The sequence below is a fragment of the Pipra filicauda genome, unplaced genomic scaffold (genome assembly GCF_003945595.2).
Source record: "Pipra filicauda isolate LSUMZ 115617 unplaced genomic scaffold, ASM394559v2 scaffold186_size1760508_pilon, whole genome shotgun sequence".
NCBI classification, from domain to species: Eukaryota; Metazoa; Chordata; class Aves; order Passeriformes; family Pipridae; genus Pipra; species Pipra filicauda.
Genome location: NW_024104294.1, coordinates 815,718 through 837,069, shown reverse-complemented (window position 1 = coordinate 837,069; position 21,352 = coordinate 815,718). Strand labels below are relative to the sequence as shown.

Below are 21,352 nucleotides of genomic sequence, written 5' to 3'. Positions count from 1 at the left end.
CTACGCCCCAGCCTGCACGGAACGGACAGTACAGCCCGGCCCAGCCGCGCTGCCGCCGAGGAGCCCCCGCACCCCCAGCCCCGGCGCGGAGGGGCCGGGACCCTGGGCTGCCGATGCTCCAGCTCTGCAAGGTCACGGCCTCCCTGTTCCTCGGCACGGCCAGGGCAGCCTGCGACGAGGAGCTGCTGTCGCGGGAGGGGGTCACCTTCTGCATCAATGTCACCAGGCAGCAGCCGTTCCCCGGCCTCCCGCGGGTGCGCGGAATTCGCGTGCCCGTGTTCGACGACCCGGCCGAGGACCTGTACCGGTACTTCGAGCCGTGCGGCGCCGCTATCGAGGAGGCCGTGCGGGGCGGGGGGAAGTGCCTGGTGTACTGCAAGAACGGCCGCAGCCGGTCGGCTGCCATTTGCACGGCTTATCTCATGAGACACCGGCAGCTCCCGCTCAAGGACGCGTTTGAGGTAACGTGCTTATGCCCAGATTTATATTTAGACTCCTTCTGGGGAAGAAATGCAAGGCTCGTTCTGAGTAATGATCAATTATTTTGGGCTCTCACCTGCCCATTAGCAGTTATACAGATATTCAACATTTTGAATAAATGTTCCCCTCCAAGTTTTTTCACCTCCAGCTTGGACAAATGACCTTTCAGTGTGAGGTTTCTGGGACAAAATAATTACAAATGCAAATAGGCTTTGAGCACCAGTAGCAAACATGCAAAGCTTGTTGTTTAGTGACCATTTTTCTCTGTCAGTTGCATAGTCACAGTAAGTGACAATAAAGACAGAGACAAATGAGTGGCTGCAGGAATTGTTTTGCAGGATTTGCTCCTTCACCTATGTGACAGCTCCACACATGAAAGAAACATCCTGGTAAGCCTGCTCAATGGCCAGGGACTAGCAGTAGCATCTCAGCTTTCCTGGGAAGCCCATCCAATACAAACGACTTGGACACTATGGGCCTTTAGTCTTCACCCGTTTGGCAGGAGTATGACTGAAGTCTTTAGATAACCATTTTGCTCACATTAGACTGCGTGCAGAGAGTGAGCAGTTTCACGCTATCTTAAACATGAGCAGTGTCAGCACACTTTGTAAGAGACATTCGCATTTCCAGCAAATTCAACAGCTCCTTCTCATGTCTCAGCCATGAATCCCTTCTGTAACAGGGACCACATGCCAAGTCATAGTGAGCACAGAGTGAGGTCAGCTCACCAAAATAGCTGTTCGTTATTCTGTGGTCAAATCAAAACCGAAGTAAATCTAAGGTCTAAGGAAAAAAATCCATTTACAGGACACTCACAAATGCAGGACACTCACAAATGCAGGGCACCTTGCTTCTACCACTCTTTCCTGTTCCCTAGGCTGTGAAGACTGCCAGACCTGTAGCAGAACCCAACGCAGGATTTTGGTCTCAGCTGCAGAGATATGAAGAAGATTTGCAGATACTAAAGCAGCCAGGTCCACTGAGCAAAGGACTTAAAACTAGCAATGTGTGAAGATGCTTTAAACAGAGTGAAGTTTCTACAGATCTAAAAAAAAAAAAAAAAAAAAAAAAAAAGGAAAATAATCCCTTCCTGAATCACCTCTACATAAAATGCCTGATGGTTCATTAGATTCGTTCAGCGCATTTCTGTTGAAGGTGCATGGAAACAGGGTGGATAAGCAGGGAGAAACAACAAAAACAGAAAATGGTTGGAAGGACTGTAAACAAAGCAGAGGAAGGCATGGAATCTTCAGCAGTTATTTTCCCCTGAATGACACTGAATACGATAACGATGTACTGAATGAGTGAAGGAGTTACCACGCAGCAGTTTTACTCTTGGTTGTTAATTAAATTTCCCAGTGATGCCACTGGAAGACGTGATGCCAGACTAAGGAAGTTCTGAATTCCTGTCTCACCTGCTGGATATTAAGTCATAATTCATGTTCATGAGCTGACACAACTTTTGGTTGGAAACCAACACTGGTTGATGCTTAGTCTGCGATTTTCCTTCCGTTCAACTAGACCAAAGCACCTTCATAAAATTACCTAAAAATCCAGAGGACAGAATGTACAGATGATGGCAAGGAGTTCAGCTCCCAGCATGCAAGTTAAGTGCCTTTTCACCTTTTGAAATTATTCTCTAAAACACCAAAGGAATGATTTAAAAAACAACAGTTGATAGTGGGGGGAAGAAGATGACACTGGCAATTTAGAAGTAATCCTCACTCTTTTTAGCTTTACTTACTAAGTCTAACAAGATCTGCCAGTGCTCAACACATGCCTTAATGTGCCAGTTTACAAGTCAGTTGTACCTGCATCCAAGCAACATGGCTAAATCTGCTAAGACTGCTTGCTGGTTGCTCTCTGAAATTATCTATTGGGACATCAAGAAAACTGCATGAAACTTCTAAATCAGACTATTATATGTTTATTGTAAGACATTAGAACTAGAGATAAACACCAAGGTATTTTGTCAAACTGTGTGAATACATCTGTAATATAAAAGGGACAAGTTATGAAACCTATGAACCTGCAGGGTGAAATTCCATTTCATGTTGCTTAAAGCATAAATATAAAATAAAATTAGCTTATCACCATCTGTCTGAGTGCTCACACAAGGCAAACGTATGCTCCCAGCAGTGGAGTAGTTTAAGGCAGAAATTCTAATGATGGAACAATGACAGAGAATAGAGCCTCTGGGGAATTACACGAATTAGACAACTCAGATGCAGTAGAAGTTCCCAAAGTTAAAGATTGCTCAAAGTTAAAATAGGATTATTTTAAAAGCTGAGAACATAGAAATAAAAATAAAAAATTCAGGCTGTTGTTTTCTTAGTTACCACGAGGCGTTTTCACACCAGATGCTTTCTCCACTCCCAGCTGTGTTCGGTTCATTCCATATCATTTATTTTTGGTATCTGCATTACAACCATGAAATTTGTTGCACATCTGCAGATTTGAAGGTGAGTGGTTGCTGGAGAATTTATTGTGGCTTTTATAAACCTTGACTATCATACATAATAAGAATTGCAGTAATACATCAGATCCTTATTAATTGCCAAGATACCACTCATCAAAAAATCTGTTCCAGTCAATCCATGGAATAAAGTTTATTTCCTGTCAAAAAGCTAAAGCTGCTAAACAAAAGTAGGAAGCTAAGCATTAATGAAAACACAATACGTTTTTAACTGTGAGGCACATGAACTCGCAGTCAAACACAGCTATCAGTTCCACATGTTTGAGTCAGCTGAAATGGAAACTGTTGCTCTCAAGTGTCAGCACATACTGCGCTCTGGTTAAATTTTACCAGCCTTGTCAGCACGAAGAAAACCTTCTTGTGGCAGGATTTCACTTCACATCTTCTGTAGAAAGCTATTTACATCTGAAAACCATTCCTATTTACATTGGAAAGCACTCCTCCTCCTGTACTGCTCCGAATTAAGGGATAAGATTGCAACTTGGAACCGGAACCCTGGAAGTAGTTCACTTCTTTATTTGAGTTCATAACCTACTAATGTTACAGGCGATGCAAAATGGAAGTTTAGACATACTCCTTGTTGCTTACGATCGTCTCAGTGTTCCTGGAATACATGTGTGGCTGAGGAGCTGCCTGGCCTGCTGAATATCCATATTTGCTGATTCTGTAAAGTAAGGGAAAAAAAGATACAAATAAGAAGTATTAGACACATGTTCATAGTTTAGATACTTAGGAAGTTACTCATTTAGGTCTATATCAAACCCATCGATAGCACACTCTTCACAAAGGTGCAGAAACTAGCTGTCCATTGTTCTCATCGGTCTGGTAGCTAAGTGGAAAGACAAGGGCTCCCTGACAGGCAGCACAGCCATCTCTCTCATAACCAAAACCACACTCTGGATTCCTAATTCACCTGTGCTCTTCCTCAAGGCATTTCAGTCAAGGCCTTAAAGCAGAAGAGAACCTAGCCCTCAGTGCCCTTGTGCAAGCTCCAGGTTTTAATACAGGAATCAAGATGATGAGAAAAAAACAAGTATCTTCAGCCAATCCCTTCAGCTGTCATTTGTCATGTTGAACTTCTATTTCATATGTCTGTTCTACCTGATTTTCAGGACATTTCAGGACATTCGGTACTTTGTATTAAAATACGGTGAACAAGATCTAAAGTCCAATGTGGCTGATGAAATATTACCATAAAACTGAAATGGTTTCAGATTAGGCAGTGGAGTATCAGAGGAGCACTCACTTACTATGTGTTTTGACATAATCTTCAAAGATTAAATATAGCAGCAGTGAGCATGCTTCCTCCTTCCATGTTATCAGCCTCTCAAGCTTAGCCAGTACAACCTCCAAGCCATTTGAGTTCTTCTGAGTAGACATGAACCTCTGCTATTTTTGCAATCTCATCCCTCTTCTTCAGAAAGGGACCTTCTGTTTGTGTCAATAATTTAAGATTGAAAAAAAGTCCAGGGAAGATTAAATATTGAGGCCAGAAGTCTCAGCTTTTCTGATTTGATGTGCAACAAGACATTTCCATAAAGAACAAGAAAAAAAATCATGTTTCTAATGATCAGTTGGATGTGCTTTGGGAAGGAAATGCCATTACACTTTCTGCAAATTAAATGTTTGAATATTTTAGTCACAGTGATTATTGTAGAGAAACTGGATTAAAATACACTATATTCTTTGAAATACTTTTGCCAATAGACAGTTCACTCTTTCACTGCACATTTTCACCACATAGAACTTAGAAATATAAGCAGTACCCAGAAATACCAAACACAAGTTATAGGGACTACTGATGGTGAAGTATCAACAAGTACACTGTGCAAGTGTTTGGTGTAGCATCCCCTGCCATCACAAGTCTGTGACAGCCCATAGTACTGCTGTACTGTATATGGCTACATATTTATACAAGAGGGTGAGAGAGAGAGAGGGAGAAAAGTGCACAGGTAGAAAGGGATATGTAATTTACAGCTACTGTTTCAACTGACAAACCCAAGATTACCTGTAATTCTGTTTTTCCTTCCCTTTGCATGAACAGGTCAGTAAGATCCCACCAAGGATATAAAGAATAGAACCGGTCCAGCCTAAGTATAGAGCTTCTCCCAGTTCATACCTGAAACATGAAAGATTTTATGGAAACAGCTTATAACAGGATCACAAAGCCATTATTTTAGGCTGAGCCATAAGGTTCACAAATCATGCAAAGAAACAAATTCTAGTCCGCATAGAAATCAGCCAACTGAAAGGTACATCAGCAGAGAACAGATCTGGCTTTGTGTCTGCTCAGTAAAACTCTGTCTGTCCTGAGAAAAGGCTAACCATAGGAATCAGTTTTCTATGGGCATGATGCTAGGTGACCTACAAGTAGCTGTTTGTATAGAGCTAGTTTTCAAACTTAGGTATCCTAAAGAATATTCAGCACCCTCTGTGGTTGTATGGTTGAAATCCATGTATGAGTGTCCCAGGGTGAAAAAGAATAGTTCCCCATTTTGCTGTGCAAAACTATACCTTTCAGGAAACCCCCCAGTCCAGTCCAAAAAATTAATTAATAATGAATTTGTCCCAAAGACTAGACACAACTGAGTCTGGAAAAGTCTGGCAGGAGTTTCACAAAAAGAGGAAAACAAGTTTTGTATTTGAGACTATAGGCACAATACACCTGTACCTCTGTAGTCTGAGGTACCCACTATAAGGGAAAAATAAGTGTTATGAACTGTATTGAAAGTACACTGCAACCAGAGATTTGTGTTTTCTTTCCACTTGTAAACACAAAATCATCATTTAAAAGTGTTGAAGCTTCTGACTCCAGAATTCGTTGCTAACAGGAGGGCTTCGGAGGTTCACACACGTTCCCTGCTCTCCGCGTTCTCATCACACGTTGGAGCTGCAAGGTCTCCACTGGTTTAGGTGCTTTCCAAACACACAGTGGGGAGATAGTCATTATCTCAAAAAAACAGCAGTGCAAGCTGCTGAAGGAATACAGGAACAGCCAGGGAGCATTGCCCAGTGTCTGAAACAGTCTCTGCTCACCAGTAAACTACAGACAGGAATGCTGTAGATGCCATCCCCAAGGAAAGTATATAGAAGGGATCTGCAGGAGAACTTAGGTTGCCTTCACAACTGTATGAGAAACTCCCCTAAGAATTAGCAGAGGTTAACTTCACTAGTTTGCTGAAGTCAGACCAAAAAAAATGCTATCTGAAAAACTGGATTTCCCAGTCTCTTAAGAGTGAAGATCAATACTGGCCTGCAATTGAATTTAACTGTCTCTCAGAGTCCATGTCTGGCTTTACCAATGACCAAAGTTAATTCACCAAGAACCGCTCAGAGAATCAATAGCTTAAACATGAAGTTTGGATATTAAAAAAAAAGATTTCTTCAGCTACTGAATGCAAACAATCTGGTAACTGATTAACAGCCATTGATGTTGAAGCCCCAAAGCTATAGCAGATAACTATAAAACTCACTAACTATCCCACTAACTGAAATTCCTTATCAACATTTTTTTTCAGTTCCCTAATGTATTTATTACCCTTCATATAGTTCTCTGAAGAGGATATAAAACAACAAGTAAGTGCACAAGTGCAATTTCTTTGTAAGTGCTTCATTGAAAACACTGGGAAAACTGACAAACAACTAAAGCAATTGCTTAAAGTACTTTGATTCATCACAAAGCACTTCACCTCTGACTTTTCTGAACTGATTCCCGGGTGGAAAATTACAAAACACTTCAAATATGATCCTAGCAACTAGAGATTTATAGTTTACTGATCTATGAATTATATACTAGATAGAGGTACTAACAAATTATAGAGGTCTCATGTTCCACAGTATGTTTCCATCTCCTTTTCCCCTTCTCTGAAGGAGAGGTCTGGTGACCTCTACCCTTGTTCCTTTACAAGGGCACCTTGATAAAGTGCCATAAGCTGCCATTTGGTTTTGACAACCATTGCTTTTACATCAGACAAGAGTAAGGGCTTTTATACCTTGAAACTTGTTTGTGTGCAACTGTACTAGCTGATAGTCCCCCAAATTTTGCCTCATTTTATTCATAAGGCAAACAAATTCATAAGGCAGACATTAATACATAGACAAGCAGTACATTTCTCTGCAGGTCACAGTACACAGCTCAAGCTGCTTTCTGGACAATTTTCCCATGCTTGTATAAGTGAGGCAATTTATCCTAGCCATATCTAGAATTTTGTACCTCTTTTGGTCTAAATGCTGAAGAAAATTAGGACTTTTACATTTTTTTCTTCATCTTGAGATGTGCACTTAATTGAGTCACAAAAGAAAATGTAAACATAGTACAAAACCCGCATGGATGTGGGGTTGATATTCCTCACGTGTTTACTAACTCTTCCAGAAGACAACTCTCCTCTCTCCCCACCAACATCTCTGAGGTAAAGATTCCCCGAAGACAATTTTTTTCCTCCTGCAAGACTGTATAATGGTATCCATCCAGGTTCTGAGACTCTGGAGCAGCTGGGATTAGTGCAAGTTTCTAACACATGATGGAGTTTGGTACGACAGATCCATTAACTTACTTGGTTCCAGCATACAGTGGGTCAAAAAACTGAGCAGTAATGATTGCAGCATACCAAGAAACAGCCACCATGGAGCAGAGACCTACCAGAAAAAGTTTAAAAAGCACACAGGTGAGTGATTCCTTTAATGGCTGTACCAGCTTTAAACTAAGAACAAGTTAATTTCATTTAATCTGGTTGTGAAAGCAACACAAAGTACTGATAGCGTTCTCATTTCAACCTTGATATTACCTCCTAAAATGAAAAGAAATCCTCCTGTGACAGCAAACTTCATTTTTCCATCCTCATCGCTCAACCCAATGTTTGTGCACTTCAAACCAAGCAGTGAGACTACTGTAGCTAGGAATCCCAGAAGGATGGAAGTAATCATCAAGGCACGGCATGCCTGAATATGAGCTAAGACAGAAAAAGAGAAAACAAATCAGGATGTATACAAAACCGACATTAATCTTGTGCTGAAAAAGTAAAAGTGATTAGAAGGATTGACAAAATCAACAGGTGCAGTAATAAAATGAGTGAATCTTGTCCAACTTTGTCATATGGTTCATAGAAGCCTCCAAACCTGAGCGCGTTCAGCCTTCAAGTAAATCAGATTTCAGAGTTGAACAGCAGGTGCTAGCCAAGGTGTGTGGGGCTCAGGCATTACAGAGGAACTGGAAAAATGTACCAGTTTTGCTGCTTCCAGGGAGAGATAGGAAAGAATGTGCTCGAGTTAGCAGTTCACTTCAAACTCTGAGTCGGTGTAACAAACAGCAGGCAAGTGGGTCCAAGAGCTGTAGCACTCCTCTCCTCCCTAAGACATACTCCTGTGGAGAGCTTACAGCTCCCGTGGGCACGTTAGGGAATTTGGTATGCTGACAAGTCTGTATTGCTTAAGGTCACAGTCTTGACATTTAGGTATCAATTGCACAAAAACCTAGACAAGATTATTAATCAGCCTAAGAAGAAAGATCAAACAGGGACTTCGGTCTCCTCTAAAATGGCATTGTGCACTTGGCAGGTTCCAGCTCAAGTGGCATTTCGGCACCTTTGTTGTGAGATAAACATGCCAAGTGTCACCAATCTGGCAGGTCACAACTGCTAACTTTGTTGGACTTGATGATCTTAAAGTTCTTTTCCAACCTAAATGATTCTATGACTCTAAAATTCTAACCACACATCAGAAGGGTCAGAACTGGACTGCAACTGGACACTGGCTTTGTTGATGCCAACATTCAAGTTCTTGCTCCCTGATCACCTCCCCAGTCTTCCATGATAACCTGCTGGCCAGGTCTGTAGCAGAGTGAGCCCGTAACTCTCCAGACAACAAAAATCAAAGAGAGAAACAGGAGGCAAAGTGATATTCACACACTGACTCAGTGGGCTGTATTGCCTAATGTGGTTTAAGAGTATTGATCCTGCAAGCTTGAGAGTTATCAAAAATAGTAATAAGCAGTCATGAGATAAATTAAAGGATATTGAAGGATAAAATCACTTGAGAAAATTAATGCTTCATTAAGCACTAATTTTAAAAATTTTATGGAAAAAAATACAGAGAGTAAAAAAAGTGAAAATACCTCTCAAAGTACCATTAATGCCTCAAGGTTTTTGCCTGCAGAAGGTACTGTTAGGACAAGCACTCAACAATGCTGCTTTCTAGTTTGGGGTCTTACACCACAGCACCAGGAATCACCCATAGCAGGGTCCAACAACTTACATTTCAGGTCCTGCAGTGTTAGATGGGACTCCCCATCTTTCCAGGACACACAAGCATATCCTCAGGCTAACTGCTTGCAAGCCAATGGCTGTATTATTTTAACAGTAGAAATTTCATACCATTGTACTACAATACAATAACCTCAACAGCCTTAACTGAGGGCCTTGCTTCACAGTTAAGAAAGCTCAATTTGTTGTTGTGTTTATTTTTAAAATTAGCTTATTCAACAAGATACAAAGACAGTTCATTTTATTAGTCAATACTGATTGTAAGAGATTATGCCCAAAACCTATCATTGGAAGAAACAATTATGAAACATGAAAAAGAAGAAAGAAAGAAAGAAAAAAAAAGAGTATAAAAAGCATTTGGCAAACAGACCTATCAAATGTTTGACTTAGTTGTGACTAGATAGATAGTGCTAGCTATACAGAGTAGCCGGTCATGGTTTCAATCTTGTACAATATTGCTTTTAAAAAGATCCTCACTTCAAATGTTTGTGATTTAGACTAATGGCTTACTGAACTCAAAAGTGTTAAATCTGTCTAAAAGAACCAAGTCTCATATTTTCCACATATAAACGAAAAACCAGAAGTATTCCACATAGCTCAGTTGCCAATAAGGAAACCTCCGTGGAAAATCTTTATGATCCTTTTGATGAGAGGTAACAAAGACACTTTTGTTTTTTCTCTTCCCCTCCCACCAATCCCTGACATCTTAGCAACAGTTTCGGCTAAGTTTTAAACAGCAAGTTGAACCACGCCTAAACTGATAGTGATAATTTTTAGTCTGCCTTTGCCCACATCTGCCAGTACTATAGACATTTCTTAGAAGTCCCACTGTTTGCTCGGTCCTCATTATTACCAAGCCCATTTTCTTCCTCTTTCCTGCTTTGCCCAGCTGTCCTTTTCCACTTTTATCACAATTCAGTGTCTTCTAACTTCTTGTTTTCAGTTTTCCTTTCTAAAAATGTTTTTTCTCTACAATTTTGCAAGTTGTTTTTCCCTTTCCCCTGCCTATGTCCCTCAAATACACTGCTGTCTTCTCAACCACAGAACCGATCTCCTTTTCAATAGATCAAATTCACTTCAGGGCCTGGCCCAGTCATTTACGTTCTGTCTGGCCCCATTTATTTTTTCCTTCCTGCTGACTCCATGTTGTTATCTGCAGTTTAGGAGCCCTCCTGTTGCTTGCCTTTTGTTCTCTTCGGCTTTAGCACATCGTGATGCTCTTTTCTGACCCCCACCAGTTTCTTTGAAAGCCACTTTTTCCTGGGCAGCTCCATGATGCTGCCCTGCAGCCCCACTGCCCACATCTGCACACCCTCTCAGAGGCAGCACCTCATGTAAATCCATCAATGACAAGATGCCACCTGCAGTCAGTGGCAAACCAGCCCTTGAACTGTTTTTTACAAGAACCAAATAAAATCCCAGAATCATTAAGGTTGGCAAAGACCTCTGGGATCCTGGAGCCCAGCTGTTCACCCAGCACCGCCAGTGCACACTGACATAAACGCTCTGCAGAGGATAATGTCCCATGGATATGATCCTGCTATTACTTACTCTAAGAAGTTTAAAAAGGGTTATGTGCCTCTTAATACACACATGTACTGTAAAAGCAATTGTTAGATAAGACTGAAAAATGAAAATAATAGATTATTGCCTAAATACTGTACACAGACAGCTCCAGAGAATTGCTATGCTAGTGTCAGAGCTGGTCAACAACATCCCTTTATTTCAGACTGAGAGAGAAAGTGAATTTAATACCTCATTCCCACTAATCCTATAGTACACATTCTTCAGATTAGGAGTATCCTCCTACCTATTTAGTTTAACCACCTCCCAGGGTATATTCAACTAGAAAGAAGGCATTTTTATTCTGGATAAGTATCTACATACTGAATTATTCAAGATTAATAAAAAATAGCTTCACTATCTATAAACATGCTTACTATCCACAGAATATTGCCTTAGTGGGACATTTGAGGACAATCCACAATTCTGCTGAAGACTGATACAGAGGACAGGAACCAGCAGATTTAAATTTCTTGATATTTAGAACCACATCCAAAAAGACATTAGTTAACAAGCCCTGACAGGTATATTAATTTATAACATATACTCCTTGTATAACTTATAACGTTATAATATGTATAACATATACTTACTGTATTTCTTGGATTGCCTACAATTTTCAGTCTCAATACACAAAAACCATTACCACTTCTCAGCTGTAAATAGTATTTCCTGCTATATGAAAAAACTCCAGCTGCAGTACATTAGCTATGAAGTATTTCAAAAGAAGGCCTATACAATAATTCAAAATAAATAAACAATTAAAAAATGTCTCCCACTAATTCCTCCCACAAGATGCTAGAGAAGAGATTACACCATACTTAAAATGCCTATTAAAATAAACGCTTGATCAACCGACTTCATTTGCCATATTTTATAGCCTCTCCTAAAATGCCTGACACATTCTGCTGCTTAAGAGATTTTTATTACTTCAACCCACAAAGTCCTTCTTGGTCAGTTATTTTCAAGCACTACCAGATCACCAAAACAAAAGCCACACTCCTTTTTGCCAATAAACTTTTAAGCAATATGAACAAGGCTGCGCAAAGTCACATACCAGGCAGTTTAAGCAAAGAGTCAAATTCCTTGCAGTTGGATACTCCAGTGCTGTCTTCTACACAGCTCTTCCACAGGTTTTCATAGAACGTAGACGTTGTGATCACACTACCATGTATACTGGAGACTTTCCAGTAATTATTTGGCAAAGTAGCTCCAATAACTGCCAACCCACCCAAGCACAAGAGAAGACCAACAATTTCCAAGGCAGCAGTCATGCTTGTGAGTAGTAACAGTTAAGTATCCTTATAATTAGATTACAATCAAGTGAGGCCTTTCAGAAGCCTCCTTGCTGTTTTATCTCTGCGTTTCACTCCAAAATGAGTCTACCTTTGCTCTTTGCTCAACCCCAGAGATAAGGCTTGCTGGGCATGACAATAAGAAGTGGGAGCAGTTCATAATAAAGATATTAGCGTGTAAAAAAAATGACAATATTAATTCTTTTTCTAATAGGAAGTGAAAAATGAGCCTCTTCTTTTTCTCAGCCTAGAAAGTCCAGTCAGTATATCTACAAAATACCTAATAAGAATGACAGTATGCGGCAAATATTTTATTTTCTCTGAAGTCAACTAGATTTTACACTAGATTAAAATTGTTTGTAATTTTATTATTGATCTCAAAAAACTTTACTGTGTTATTTGCTTGAGGACTCAAACATAGAAAAGCTTGAGAACAGAAGCTTTATTCTGTTGCTAGAGAATTTAGCACATTTTTTTGAGTTATGGTCATAAGTAATCCATAACAATAGTACTGCCAGTTTCCTTCAGGAAGGTTAAGTTTGTGGATAAGTGGTTTACATTAATATTTTACTGTCTATTGATCTATAGTTAAACACATTCAGTCTTAAAAATAGTGCCATTTACACTGTACAATTGTACAATGCGTTACATTGTAATAATGTACATGTCATGGAAATGAAATATAAGGAAATGAAGGAGCGAGTGTGACAGACCTATCTCAAAAGGAATAAAATGACAAAGAAAAACAGCTATAAGAAAAATAATACATATCAGCCAATTGTATCTGCTTGCTAGAATATCTTAGTATTAAAAAAAAAGCTATTCTAGGCAAACAAGATGTTAAACTTGGTTTAGTTGCTACTGCTCTCAGCTAGACAGAATCATAGACACAATTCACATCACCACTAATGTTAATACTTTAAGGTATCCAAACAAGGTTAACCATCTCTTGCAGTGATAACCTGCTCTTATCTCCAGGAAATGGAGTCAGAGTTTCTTCATAAAATAATTCTGCTATGATGCAACATGGTAACAGATTCACAGCATTTACATAAGCACTACCAGAAAGATTAGCCTTTGAGAGAGTCACAACTTGCCCATAACAGGTATTTGGGTTTTTTTTCAAAATTCACTGTCTACTTTGAACTGATGCCATAGGTTGGTAGGTTCAGCTGCAAAAGGATATTACGGTGCCACTGTGACTTTTTTGCTCCCTTGGCAGCCTAGAGGATCATTGCCACTGATTTAAACAAGACTATATCTGGCAGCACAAATCCTGTGATCCTGTGCAGGTCTGAACTTGCAATCTTTTAAGGAAACCAGATAGTGTGTGGTAAGAATTTGTCTTCTTGGGTGACTGTTACAAAATTCTCTTCTTCTGCTAAGTCACTGCAATTTGAAAAATGATGGCATAGTAAAATGAACACACTGTACCAGTACCCTGGAGTATATTCATCCCATTAAAAGCCCTTCAAGAGTTTCAAATTAATTTATCCATACACTGGTGACTATGCTGATGACCTCAGTGATCACTTCTGCTGACAGTGCTTTCAAAGCTGAGATTAGTTGGGATCTTGAATCAAGTGTCACCAGATGTTATACTGCTGCCAATGATAAAAATAAAAAATTGAAGAATATAGTGTTAAAAAAAATCTCTTCCTAATTAAGAATCTATTTCAATAAGCAGTCATAAAGCACACATATAAACAGAAAAGATTATACTGCATATTATAATGCATGAGCTTTTCCTATAGGGCACCAGGAATTTTAATCATTCCCTTCAGGAAGTCACCCTTCAATGTGTTAAAGAACATAGGGCAATTCTTCGCTAAATTTCATAAACTGTGCTTTGGTGAGCAATGGGCAGAACAGCTCTGCAGGAGGCTCTGGATCAGCAGCAAACAAGAGTTGGTGCTGACAGCTTCACATCCACACCTTCCACAGCTTGGGAGTTTGCCTTCGGGCTCGCTCTAACCCGGTCAGGTGAACTGAATGCTGTCAATGGCTGAATTCTGGAACTGCGCTCCTGGAGCACATTCCCCTGCTTTGCCTCATCCACAAGGAAACCAATTTGCATGTTCCAAGACCACAAACCAGACCAGGTCCAGTAAATGGAAAATTCATTACAAAAGTGCACTCCTAAGTAAAATGCTTACATAGACATGCCAAGGTATGACCATATACGATCATAGCAACATATGACCGAGGAGAGAAATTGCTCCTAATCTCTCTAGTGTTATCCCAACAGAGCACATTTGTGTGTAATATGGTTGGGAGAGAGCTTACAGGCAAAAATAGTAGTTTTTTAAATCAGATCACCCAATACAACTGGGGAAAAAATACTGACAATATGAAAAACCTGAGTGCTTGATCAACATGAGCTGCACCTCACTTTCAAGACCCAGGAATGCTGACTGAGCACAGCAAGCAGAGAAACAGCCCTGCAACAGATGACAATTACTCCGCAAGCACCACATGATGTGCCTTGGCATGAGGAACCTGTGCTGATTTTAGGGGACATGCAGTTCTTTGAATAGTTGAAGATGATCCACTGAGCCCTGCCAAGCAGGGGTCCAGTCTTCCAATTATGGCAGCCACTGGAAGGGAGGGAAGAGAATTCCTAGGAGGTGACTGCTGCAGTTCACCAGGAACTCTTCTCTTCCTGGGGAATATTTTCTTTCCGTGTTGGGTGTAGTGAAACTTCACTTAAAAAAAAAAAAAAGGAGGCTGTCCTGCATCCCTACATTGACTCCACTTGTCTCCATAACAGGGCTGTAACATCTGCTTCTCCCTGTTACACAAGTCAAGGCAGAGCTGCCACACCATCATAAGCATCCATGCCATCTCACTACGAGAACTGAAGGATTGTTGGCCCCATCTCATCACTCTAATTTCCATAAATCATACTTAAGTTTCTAAATGAAACTTAGGCATCCTGCTATTTACATAGAGGAAGCCCTAGAGAGGAGCAGAATGGATACCAGAATTGTACGAAATGCTGACATTGCCTCTGATGCAATGAGTAGTGTTTTTAAAATCCTTAGAAGCATATGATTAGCCTTCTTTTGAGGTCACAGATCCTGGCCTCATTACAGGATGTTGATACTTATTCTTAAAGTGGCACCATTGATAAGAAGGCAAAAGGCCATCAAAGCCAGGATCCTGTGGAAGAGCCACAAATGTGCTGAATCTTGAGAGTTCACTCTTGAGAGTTAAACTCTCAAACTTTAGAGATCTGTCTCAGGCAGCTCTGACTCCAGGAAAGTCCATATCTGTGTCAAGAAAAACAAGGCTCATAGTCTGTGAGACATGGTATTTTGAAGTTTTGACCACTGCGCATCAAGAATAAATCAGCTGGAAAGAGTCCAGACAAACAGTAATGACAATAATCAGGGAATATGACAATAAAGCAGGGAAGACTGGAAGAAATTATTCCATTAACATCACGCATAAAGTGACTGCACAAAACTGAAAGTTGTAAAGGAATAAACAGAAGGTTCTGTTTAAAAGAGAAAGCTTAACAAAATACCAGTTTTCTAAGGCTGCACTGTTAGTATTTCTACAGTCACTTTTTTGAGGAAAGATCTTCAGTGTTGGTTCCTCACAGTCCTTTACCATAAAAATGGTGTTTACAGAAAGATGTCTTTAGAATTTAGAACAATTCAAACAAATACTTTTCAGTCCCTACAGAGACATTTCTTCTCTTTCTAGTTAGAAACAAGCTACCCTGCTAGTATGGTCTACCCTAGAAAACACAAAAACACCAGTGGCACAGATGTATTTTAATCTAAGCCAGCCTCTGGGAAATTCCGGAACAAATACACAGGTTTAGCACCAAGTATCCAACAAGTTCTGGATTATCTATTTGTCTCACACCAAAGCATAAACAAACACCGGTGCTCACTGAACTATGATCTGCTTGTATTTAAGCATTAGGCTGAGTGAAAGAACACTATTTCTTCCAAAACAATTTAAAAAAAAAATCTTAGATTTGTTGTATATCCCTTATATCTCTCTGTCAACACAACAGAGATGGCAACAAAGCCACAGCAGTGACTGAGCTGAATTGCAGGCTGAAGGATACAGGTTTCACGGGGGCCCTTTAACCTGTCTGCAGCCACTGCAGGATTTGTCCACACCAGACCTTCTGTGACAACTGCACTATGTGCCACCCCACTGCGCTAACATGCTGTCCAGAAACAAGGAACAGAACTACATCCCTGGATTTTATAAACATATGCCATGCACACTTACTGTCTGAACTCAACATGTACAGAAATTTCTTGCACTCTACTGATCCAAGAGCAGTTGCTGCACAGTCCATCCAAAGACCTTCAGAAACCCAGTCTGCAGTGACCAGCTCTGTCGCAGTGTCCAAAACTTTCCATCTGTTGGACATGGTAGTAACAAGTAAAGTGGTGAATCCTGCTAAAGCCAGCAGCAATGCACAGATCTGTAGAGAAGATGATGCCATTCTTCCAGCAGAAGATGTCTTCAAAGAAACCTCCCAAGATTCCTGATATTAGAAACCTGTTGAAACAGTTTATACCCACAGAGTAAATGGAGTTACCTTTACATAAGGAGTTACCTACAGGGAACTGTAGAAGTGGAATCTAAATCTCATCAAATAATTGGAATACTTAAATATTCTATGACATTGAGTATATTTTTTTGGAAAACATTTATTACTGCACATGTTTACCACAAAAAAGTACCAACAGAGCAAAACCAGAGGATCTGACTGAGGAATTCTCTACTTTAAATTTGCAATGTTTCATCCGTTCTTTACTTGTTTGCTAACTCAAAATTCTTTTAAAATTAGGACAATCAACTGCAATTATGCATCTCCCAATTACAATACCAATCGATACAAATTTAAAGCAAGATAAATTTTGATACTCACATCTATGGTCTGCCCGTTTCATCTACCTTCCTATGAGGCACTGGTGTCAGCACTTTGTGAGGACCAATTTGATCAACCAACTGGAAGTTTCATACTCTTTAGGACCTTTGCTCCCATTCTAAAAATCAAGGACCCAGGGCCAAAGCTCTGCCTGACTTGCACAAAGCTCTGGCATGGCTTTTCGCTACAGCGAAGTGTCAGCAAAAGGGAAAATTAGAGCAAAATCACCTAAGTTAGTACCAAAGATGCTCAGATTAACCTGGCACCCACTGGCATATAATTTGCTTTGTCAGTGCCACACACCATCAGACCACAAAGCACTACAGAAATATATTACCACAACTTTCACAGTAGTTGTTTCACTTGAAATTTTTTCTGCATTTGTTTTAGGTTGCAGCCCACACCATGAAGAAATATGCAGACAGCTACCTTTCCACTGGTTCACATTAACAAATGAAACTGTTTGTGGTTGCAGCCATGCACCCTGACAGGACAGACCTCCCGGCCAAAGGAGGTCTGGCTGCCTGGGACAGCTCTGCAACCACTTTGCTGCTGTTCTTCCTCCTCTCTTTGCCTTCCTCTGCCCCAAGATGCCACTCTCACTCACCCCTTCCTGACCCTGCTGCTACCACACAAACCCCATAGGACTATCCAGCTAACAATTTATTCTGACACCACATCCATCCTCTTTCAACCTGTACTACGGACACCCAACCCTTCAGGACTTGATTGTACCAGCTGTCATGCGCTGTCATGTTTATAGGTGCGAGGTGATGGCACCACTGATAGCAAATATGCTTTGCAACTGTCCAAAGGAGAATGACTATAAACCAAAACCAAATAAATACACAAAGTCCAGAGCATCATCCCTCACAAAGTGCACATATAGGCTATATATAACTAAGAGCCGTAATGTGATAAAAATAAGCCCTGGGGGAGCAAAAACATCATCTTAACATTAAAAACAGTGAAAATGCATGTGGTCTGAACATCAGGCAGGAAGGGTTAACAAAGAAAAATATCTAAGTCACTTAAACAAACAATTTACTTCTGATAAGGTGGTCATTTTTGGAAGCAAAAATGAGTGGTAGAAGTGTTGAAACTGAAAAGTTAAAAAATTCTTTTACTTCTTTTTCATTTTTTTACATCAAAAACAGAGAAAAACAATGGTTACAACACTGATTTCATTTGCATATGTATATATACATTTCTAACACCAGCACTATATAGCTTTGAACCTGCTGATCACTCCTTAGTTCAAGCAAATTCTGAGGCTGACCCATGGCCACCAGCATAATCAGAAAGAGATAAAATGCAGAACTGAATACAGTACTAAACCACTTAGAGCAGTTTCCCACCACAGCTCACAAAGGTTTTCTCTGGTCAGAGTCTGACCTTAAGTTGAGAAGGCAAACTCTTTCACTACTACATAGGAAAAGAAAAAAAAGGCGGAGCAATGTTAATTCGTTTCCTCCCCACTTAAAAAGAATTTGACTTCATGACTTTGCTCCTGAAGTTGTCATAACTTTTTAAGAACCTAATCAGGCTCATAACCACTTGCAATTACAAGATGCAGATCACTTTCACATCGCTATTAACTTTCCCTTCACACAATGAACTATAGAATAACTTGGGCTGGAAGGGGCCATGCTGATGCCAATCTTCTGCTAAAGCACAGCCTCAGTGTTGGATCAGGTCACCCAAGCTTTTCCAGCCAATGGAGGGGCCTCCGGGGCTGGAAACTGCACAGCTGCTCTCCCGTGGAGCATGTTCCTCACACCCACGGGGAACTTTTCCTGCTGCAATACGTGACTGCTGCCTCTCGCCCTCTCCATACAAGCTTGAGATAAACCACTGTTTATTCAGCTGCTTGATTTTGGAGGCTCTGCCCTCTGGTCTCTGGTGGCCCAGGCGTGACTGGCGTGTACAGCGCTTGGTTGTCCCATGGGTATCTCTATGGCAACACAGATAACCAGGAAGGCACACATAGCTTCTGGAAACCTACAAGTTATTTGCAAAGCAGAAACCTGTTCTCTTTTCTCATTTAATTTCAGGAGGGTGTCGGTGTGGACAGGAGACTGCTCCCTGCCAACACACCTTTCCAGCCCTGTGGAGCTCAGCAGGCATGGAGATGGTGCCAGGAACAGCAGCAGAGTGCCAGAGAGCAGGAGCCCCAGCCAGCAGCAAGGGAACCACAAGGCACCTGGGGCACCTGCTCAAGCATGCATGGGGAATCACAGGATTATAGAATCATCAAGGTTGGAAGAGACCTTTAAGATCCTCCAGTCCAACTGTCCACCCAGTGCTACCACTGTAACCCATAAACCACTAAACCACATCGCCCAGTGCCAGATGCAGACTCCTCTTGAGCACCTCCAGGGGTGACTCCACCACCTCCCTGGGAAACCAATTCCAGTGCCCGACCACCCCAATGGGGAAAAATTTTTTTCTAGTATCTAATCTGAATCTCCTCTGTCTCAGTTTTTGTCCTCTTCACTGCAGGTGCGGCAGAAAAGATGGGTCCTGTCGCACTGCAACCTCCTCTCAGGTGGTCGTAGAGAGCAATGAGGTCACACCTGCACCCCCTCTTCTCAAGACTAAACCAACCCAGCTCCCTTAAGCCGTTCCTCATAATACAAGTTTTCTAGATCTTTCACGAGCCTTGTTGCCCTTTGGTGGACCCACTCCAACACCTCAAACTCCTCTTTAAAGTGATGGGCCAAAACCTGAACGTAGTACTTGAGGTACAGGCTCGCCAATGCTGAGCACAGGGGGATGATCACTTCTCTAGTACTGCTGGGTACATTATTGTTGATACAGATACAGGGAAGAGCCTGGGAGAAGGCTGTGGGGTGGGAGCAGCTGTCTTGCACCTGATCAGCCTCACGCAACCCTTTGCTGGAGCAGCCCAGTGGGGAGGCAAGGTAAGGCAGGGTGGAGGAGCCAGGTGAGGGAAGGTGGTGAGGTGTGGTGAGATCGTGTGGAACCACATACAGAGCAAGGCAGGGCCGAGGCAGCAGCCCCAGCCTCCTCCCTACCTCCTGGGCTGCTGCAGGCAGAGCCCCAGGCTAGGAGGAGGCAGGGTCTGCCTATTCCATAAGGCTTCTAGAGAACAGTATACATTAACTCAGCCCTGCAGAGAGACCTTGATAAATTACAGAGCTGGGCAATCATCAACCGTATGAAGTTAAACAAGGGAAAGTGTCAAATTCTGCACCCGGGATGGGACAATCTGGGTGCCTGAAGACAGACTGGGGAATGAGATGCTGGAAAGCAGTGCCAGGAAAGGGACCTGGGAGTCCTCGTTGATGGCAAGTTGGACATGAGTCAGCAGTGCCCTGGCAGCCAGGAGGGCTAACCATGTCCTGGGGGGCATCAGGCTCAGCATCGCCAGCTGGTTGAGGGAGGCTCTGCTCTGCACTGGCGTGGCCTCACCTTGGATATTGGGTGCAGTTTCGCGTGCCACAATACAAAAAAGATATTAAGCTATTAGAGAGTGTCCAAAGAAGGGCAATGAAAATGGTGAAGAGTTTTGAGGGGAAGCCATATGAGGAGCAGCTGAGTGCACTTGGTCAGTTCAGCCCGGAGGAGACTGAAGGGAGACCTCACTGCAGTTACAACTTCCTCGTGAGGGGAAGAGGAGGGGCAGGCACTGATCTCCTCTCTGTCACAGAACCCGAGGGAATGGCCTGAAGTTGTCTCAGAGCAGGCTGAGGTTGGATATTAGAAAAAGGTTTTTCTCCCAGAGGGTGGTTGGGCACTGAACAGGCTCCCCAGGGCAGTTGGCACAGCACCAAGGCTGACAGAGCTCAAGGAGCATCTGGATGATACTCTGAGGCACATGGTGTGACTCGTGGGGATGGTTCTGTGCAGGCCCAGGAGTTGGACTCGGTGGTCCTTGCGGGTCCCTTCCAACTCAGGATATTCTGTGATTCTGCGAAATCATGGAGCCCCTGGTTACACAGCGCCAGCGTTTCTCGCCAGGGGGGCCCGGTAGGTGAAGGCGCTGCCACGCTCATCATGGCGGCAGAGCCGGGGCCACCCACCCGACATGGCGGCCGGGGCGGGACGCGCTGCCTCGATCCCGCGGCGCTGCCCGACCGACCCCCCGACCCACCCACCCCCGACCCCCGCGCGGAGCGGCCCCGGGAGCCGCGGCCGCCTGGCGCGATGCGGTGACCGAGCGGCTCCCCCGCCGTCCATGGGAAGATGTCGCCCGGCCGCCCCGGAAGTGCTCGGGGAGGCGCCAACATGGCGTGGCGGTGCTGGGCCCGCGCCGGGGCCCCGCGGCCGCACAGGTACGGCCGGGACGCGGAGGGAGGGAGGCATGGCGAGGCAAGGCAAGGCAAGGCAAGGCAAGGGAAGGAGCAGCTGGGGC

At 42.4% G+C, this 21,352-nt stretch overlaps 3 protein-coding genes across 6 annotated transcripts in view; 2 read left to right on the top strand and 1 right to left on the bottom strand.

Moving 5' to 3' along the window:
- The first annotated feature begins 10 nt into the window (after positions 1–10).
- Positions 11–2,794, top strand: DUSP28 (dual specificity phosphatase 28). The gene is made up of 2 exons (XM_027741237.2): positions 11–461; positions 1,358–2,794. Exons 1-2 carry the CDS (start codon positions 114–116, stop codon positions 1,490–1,492), a joined length of 483 nt encoding a protein of 160 aa, XP_027597038.1. The 5' UTR covers positions 11–113; the 3' UTR covers positions 1,493–2,794.
- On the bottom strand, positions 2,392–20,288 carry LOC113998479 (claudin-15-like). Of its 3 annotated transcripts, XM_027741235.2 has the most exons (6): positions 16,975–20,288; positions 16,326–16,601; positions 7,741–7,905; positions 7,510–7,591; positions 4,965–5,075; positions 2,392–3,620 (listed from the first exon to the last, which is right to left on the bottom strand). In XM_027741235.2, the coding sequence occupies exons 2-6, from the start codon at positions 16,543–16,545 to the stop codon at positions 3,521–3,523; spliced, it is 678 nt and encodes a 225-aa protein (XP_027597036.1). In that variant the 5' UTR covers positions 16,546–16,601; positions 16,975–20,288; the 3' UTR covers positions 2,392–3,520. The 3 variants fall into 3 exon arrangements, with proteins under 3 accessions (XP_027597036.1, XP_039236079.1, XP_027597037.1); XM_039380145.1 differs by having other exon boundaries at positions 16,326–20,288; XM_027741236.2 differs by lacking the exons at positions 16,326–16,601; positions 16,975–20,288 and adding an exon at positions 11,834–12,784.
- Positions 17,465–21,352, top strand: part of PARL (presenilin associated rhomboid like) — a 17,904-nt gene continuing 14,016 nt past the window's right edge. Inside the window, exon 1 of one of the 2 annotated variants that reach the window (XM_039380143.1) lies at positions 17,465–19,232. In XM_039380143.1, the coding sequence (XP_039236077.1) occupies positions 18,919–19,232 (314 nt within the window). In that variant the 5' untranslated portion in view covers positions 17,465–18,918. Of the gene's footprint in view, positions 19,233–20,859; positions 21,273–21,352 lie in introns of those variants that run through there. The other variant, XM_027741243.2, reaches the window with a different exon arrangement.

What these genes read in the sequence shown, in the direction of transcription:
- DUSP28 (XM_027741237.2), top strand. Translation starts at nt 114, where the DNA reads ATGCTCCAGCTCTGCAAGGTCACGGCCTCCCTGTTCCTCGGCACGGCC. An exon ending in CGCTCAAGGACGCGTTTGAG is followed by an intron (nt 462 to 1,357) that starts GTAACGTGCTTA and finishes CCTGTTCCCTAG; the next exon opens with GCTGTGAAGACTGCCAGACC.
- LOC113998479 (XM_039380145.1), bottom strand. Translation starts at nt 16,545, where the DNA reads ATGGCATCATCTTCTCTACAGATCTGTGCATTGCTGCTGGCTTTAGCA. An exon ending in GTACATGTTGAGTTCAGACA is followed by an intron (nt 7,906 to 16,325) that starts GTAAGTGTGCAT and finishes TTTCTGTCTTAG; the next exon opens with CTCATATTCAGGCATGCCGT. An exon ending in ATTTCTTTTCATTTTAGGAG is followed by an intron (nt 7,592 to 7,740) that starts GTAATATCAAGG and finishes TTTTTCTGGTAG; the next exon opens with GTCTCTGCTCCATGGTGGCT.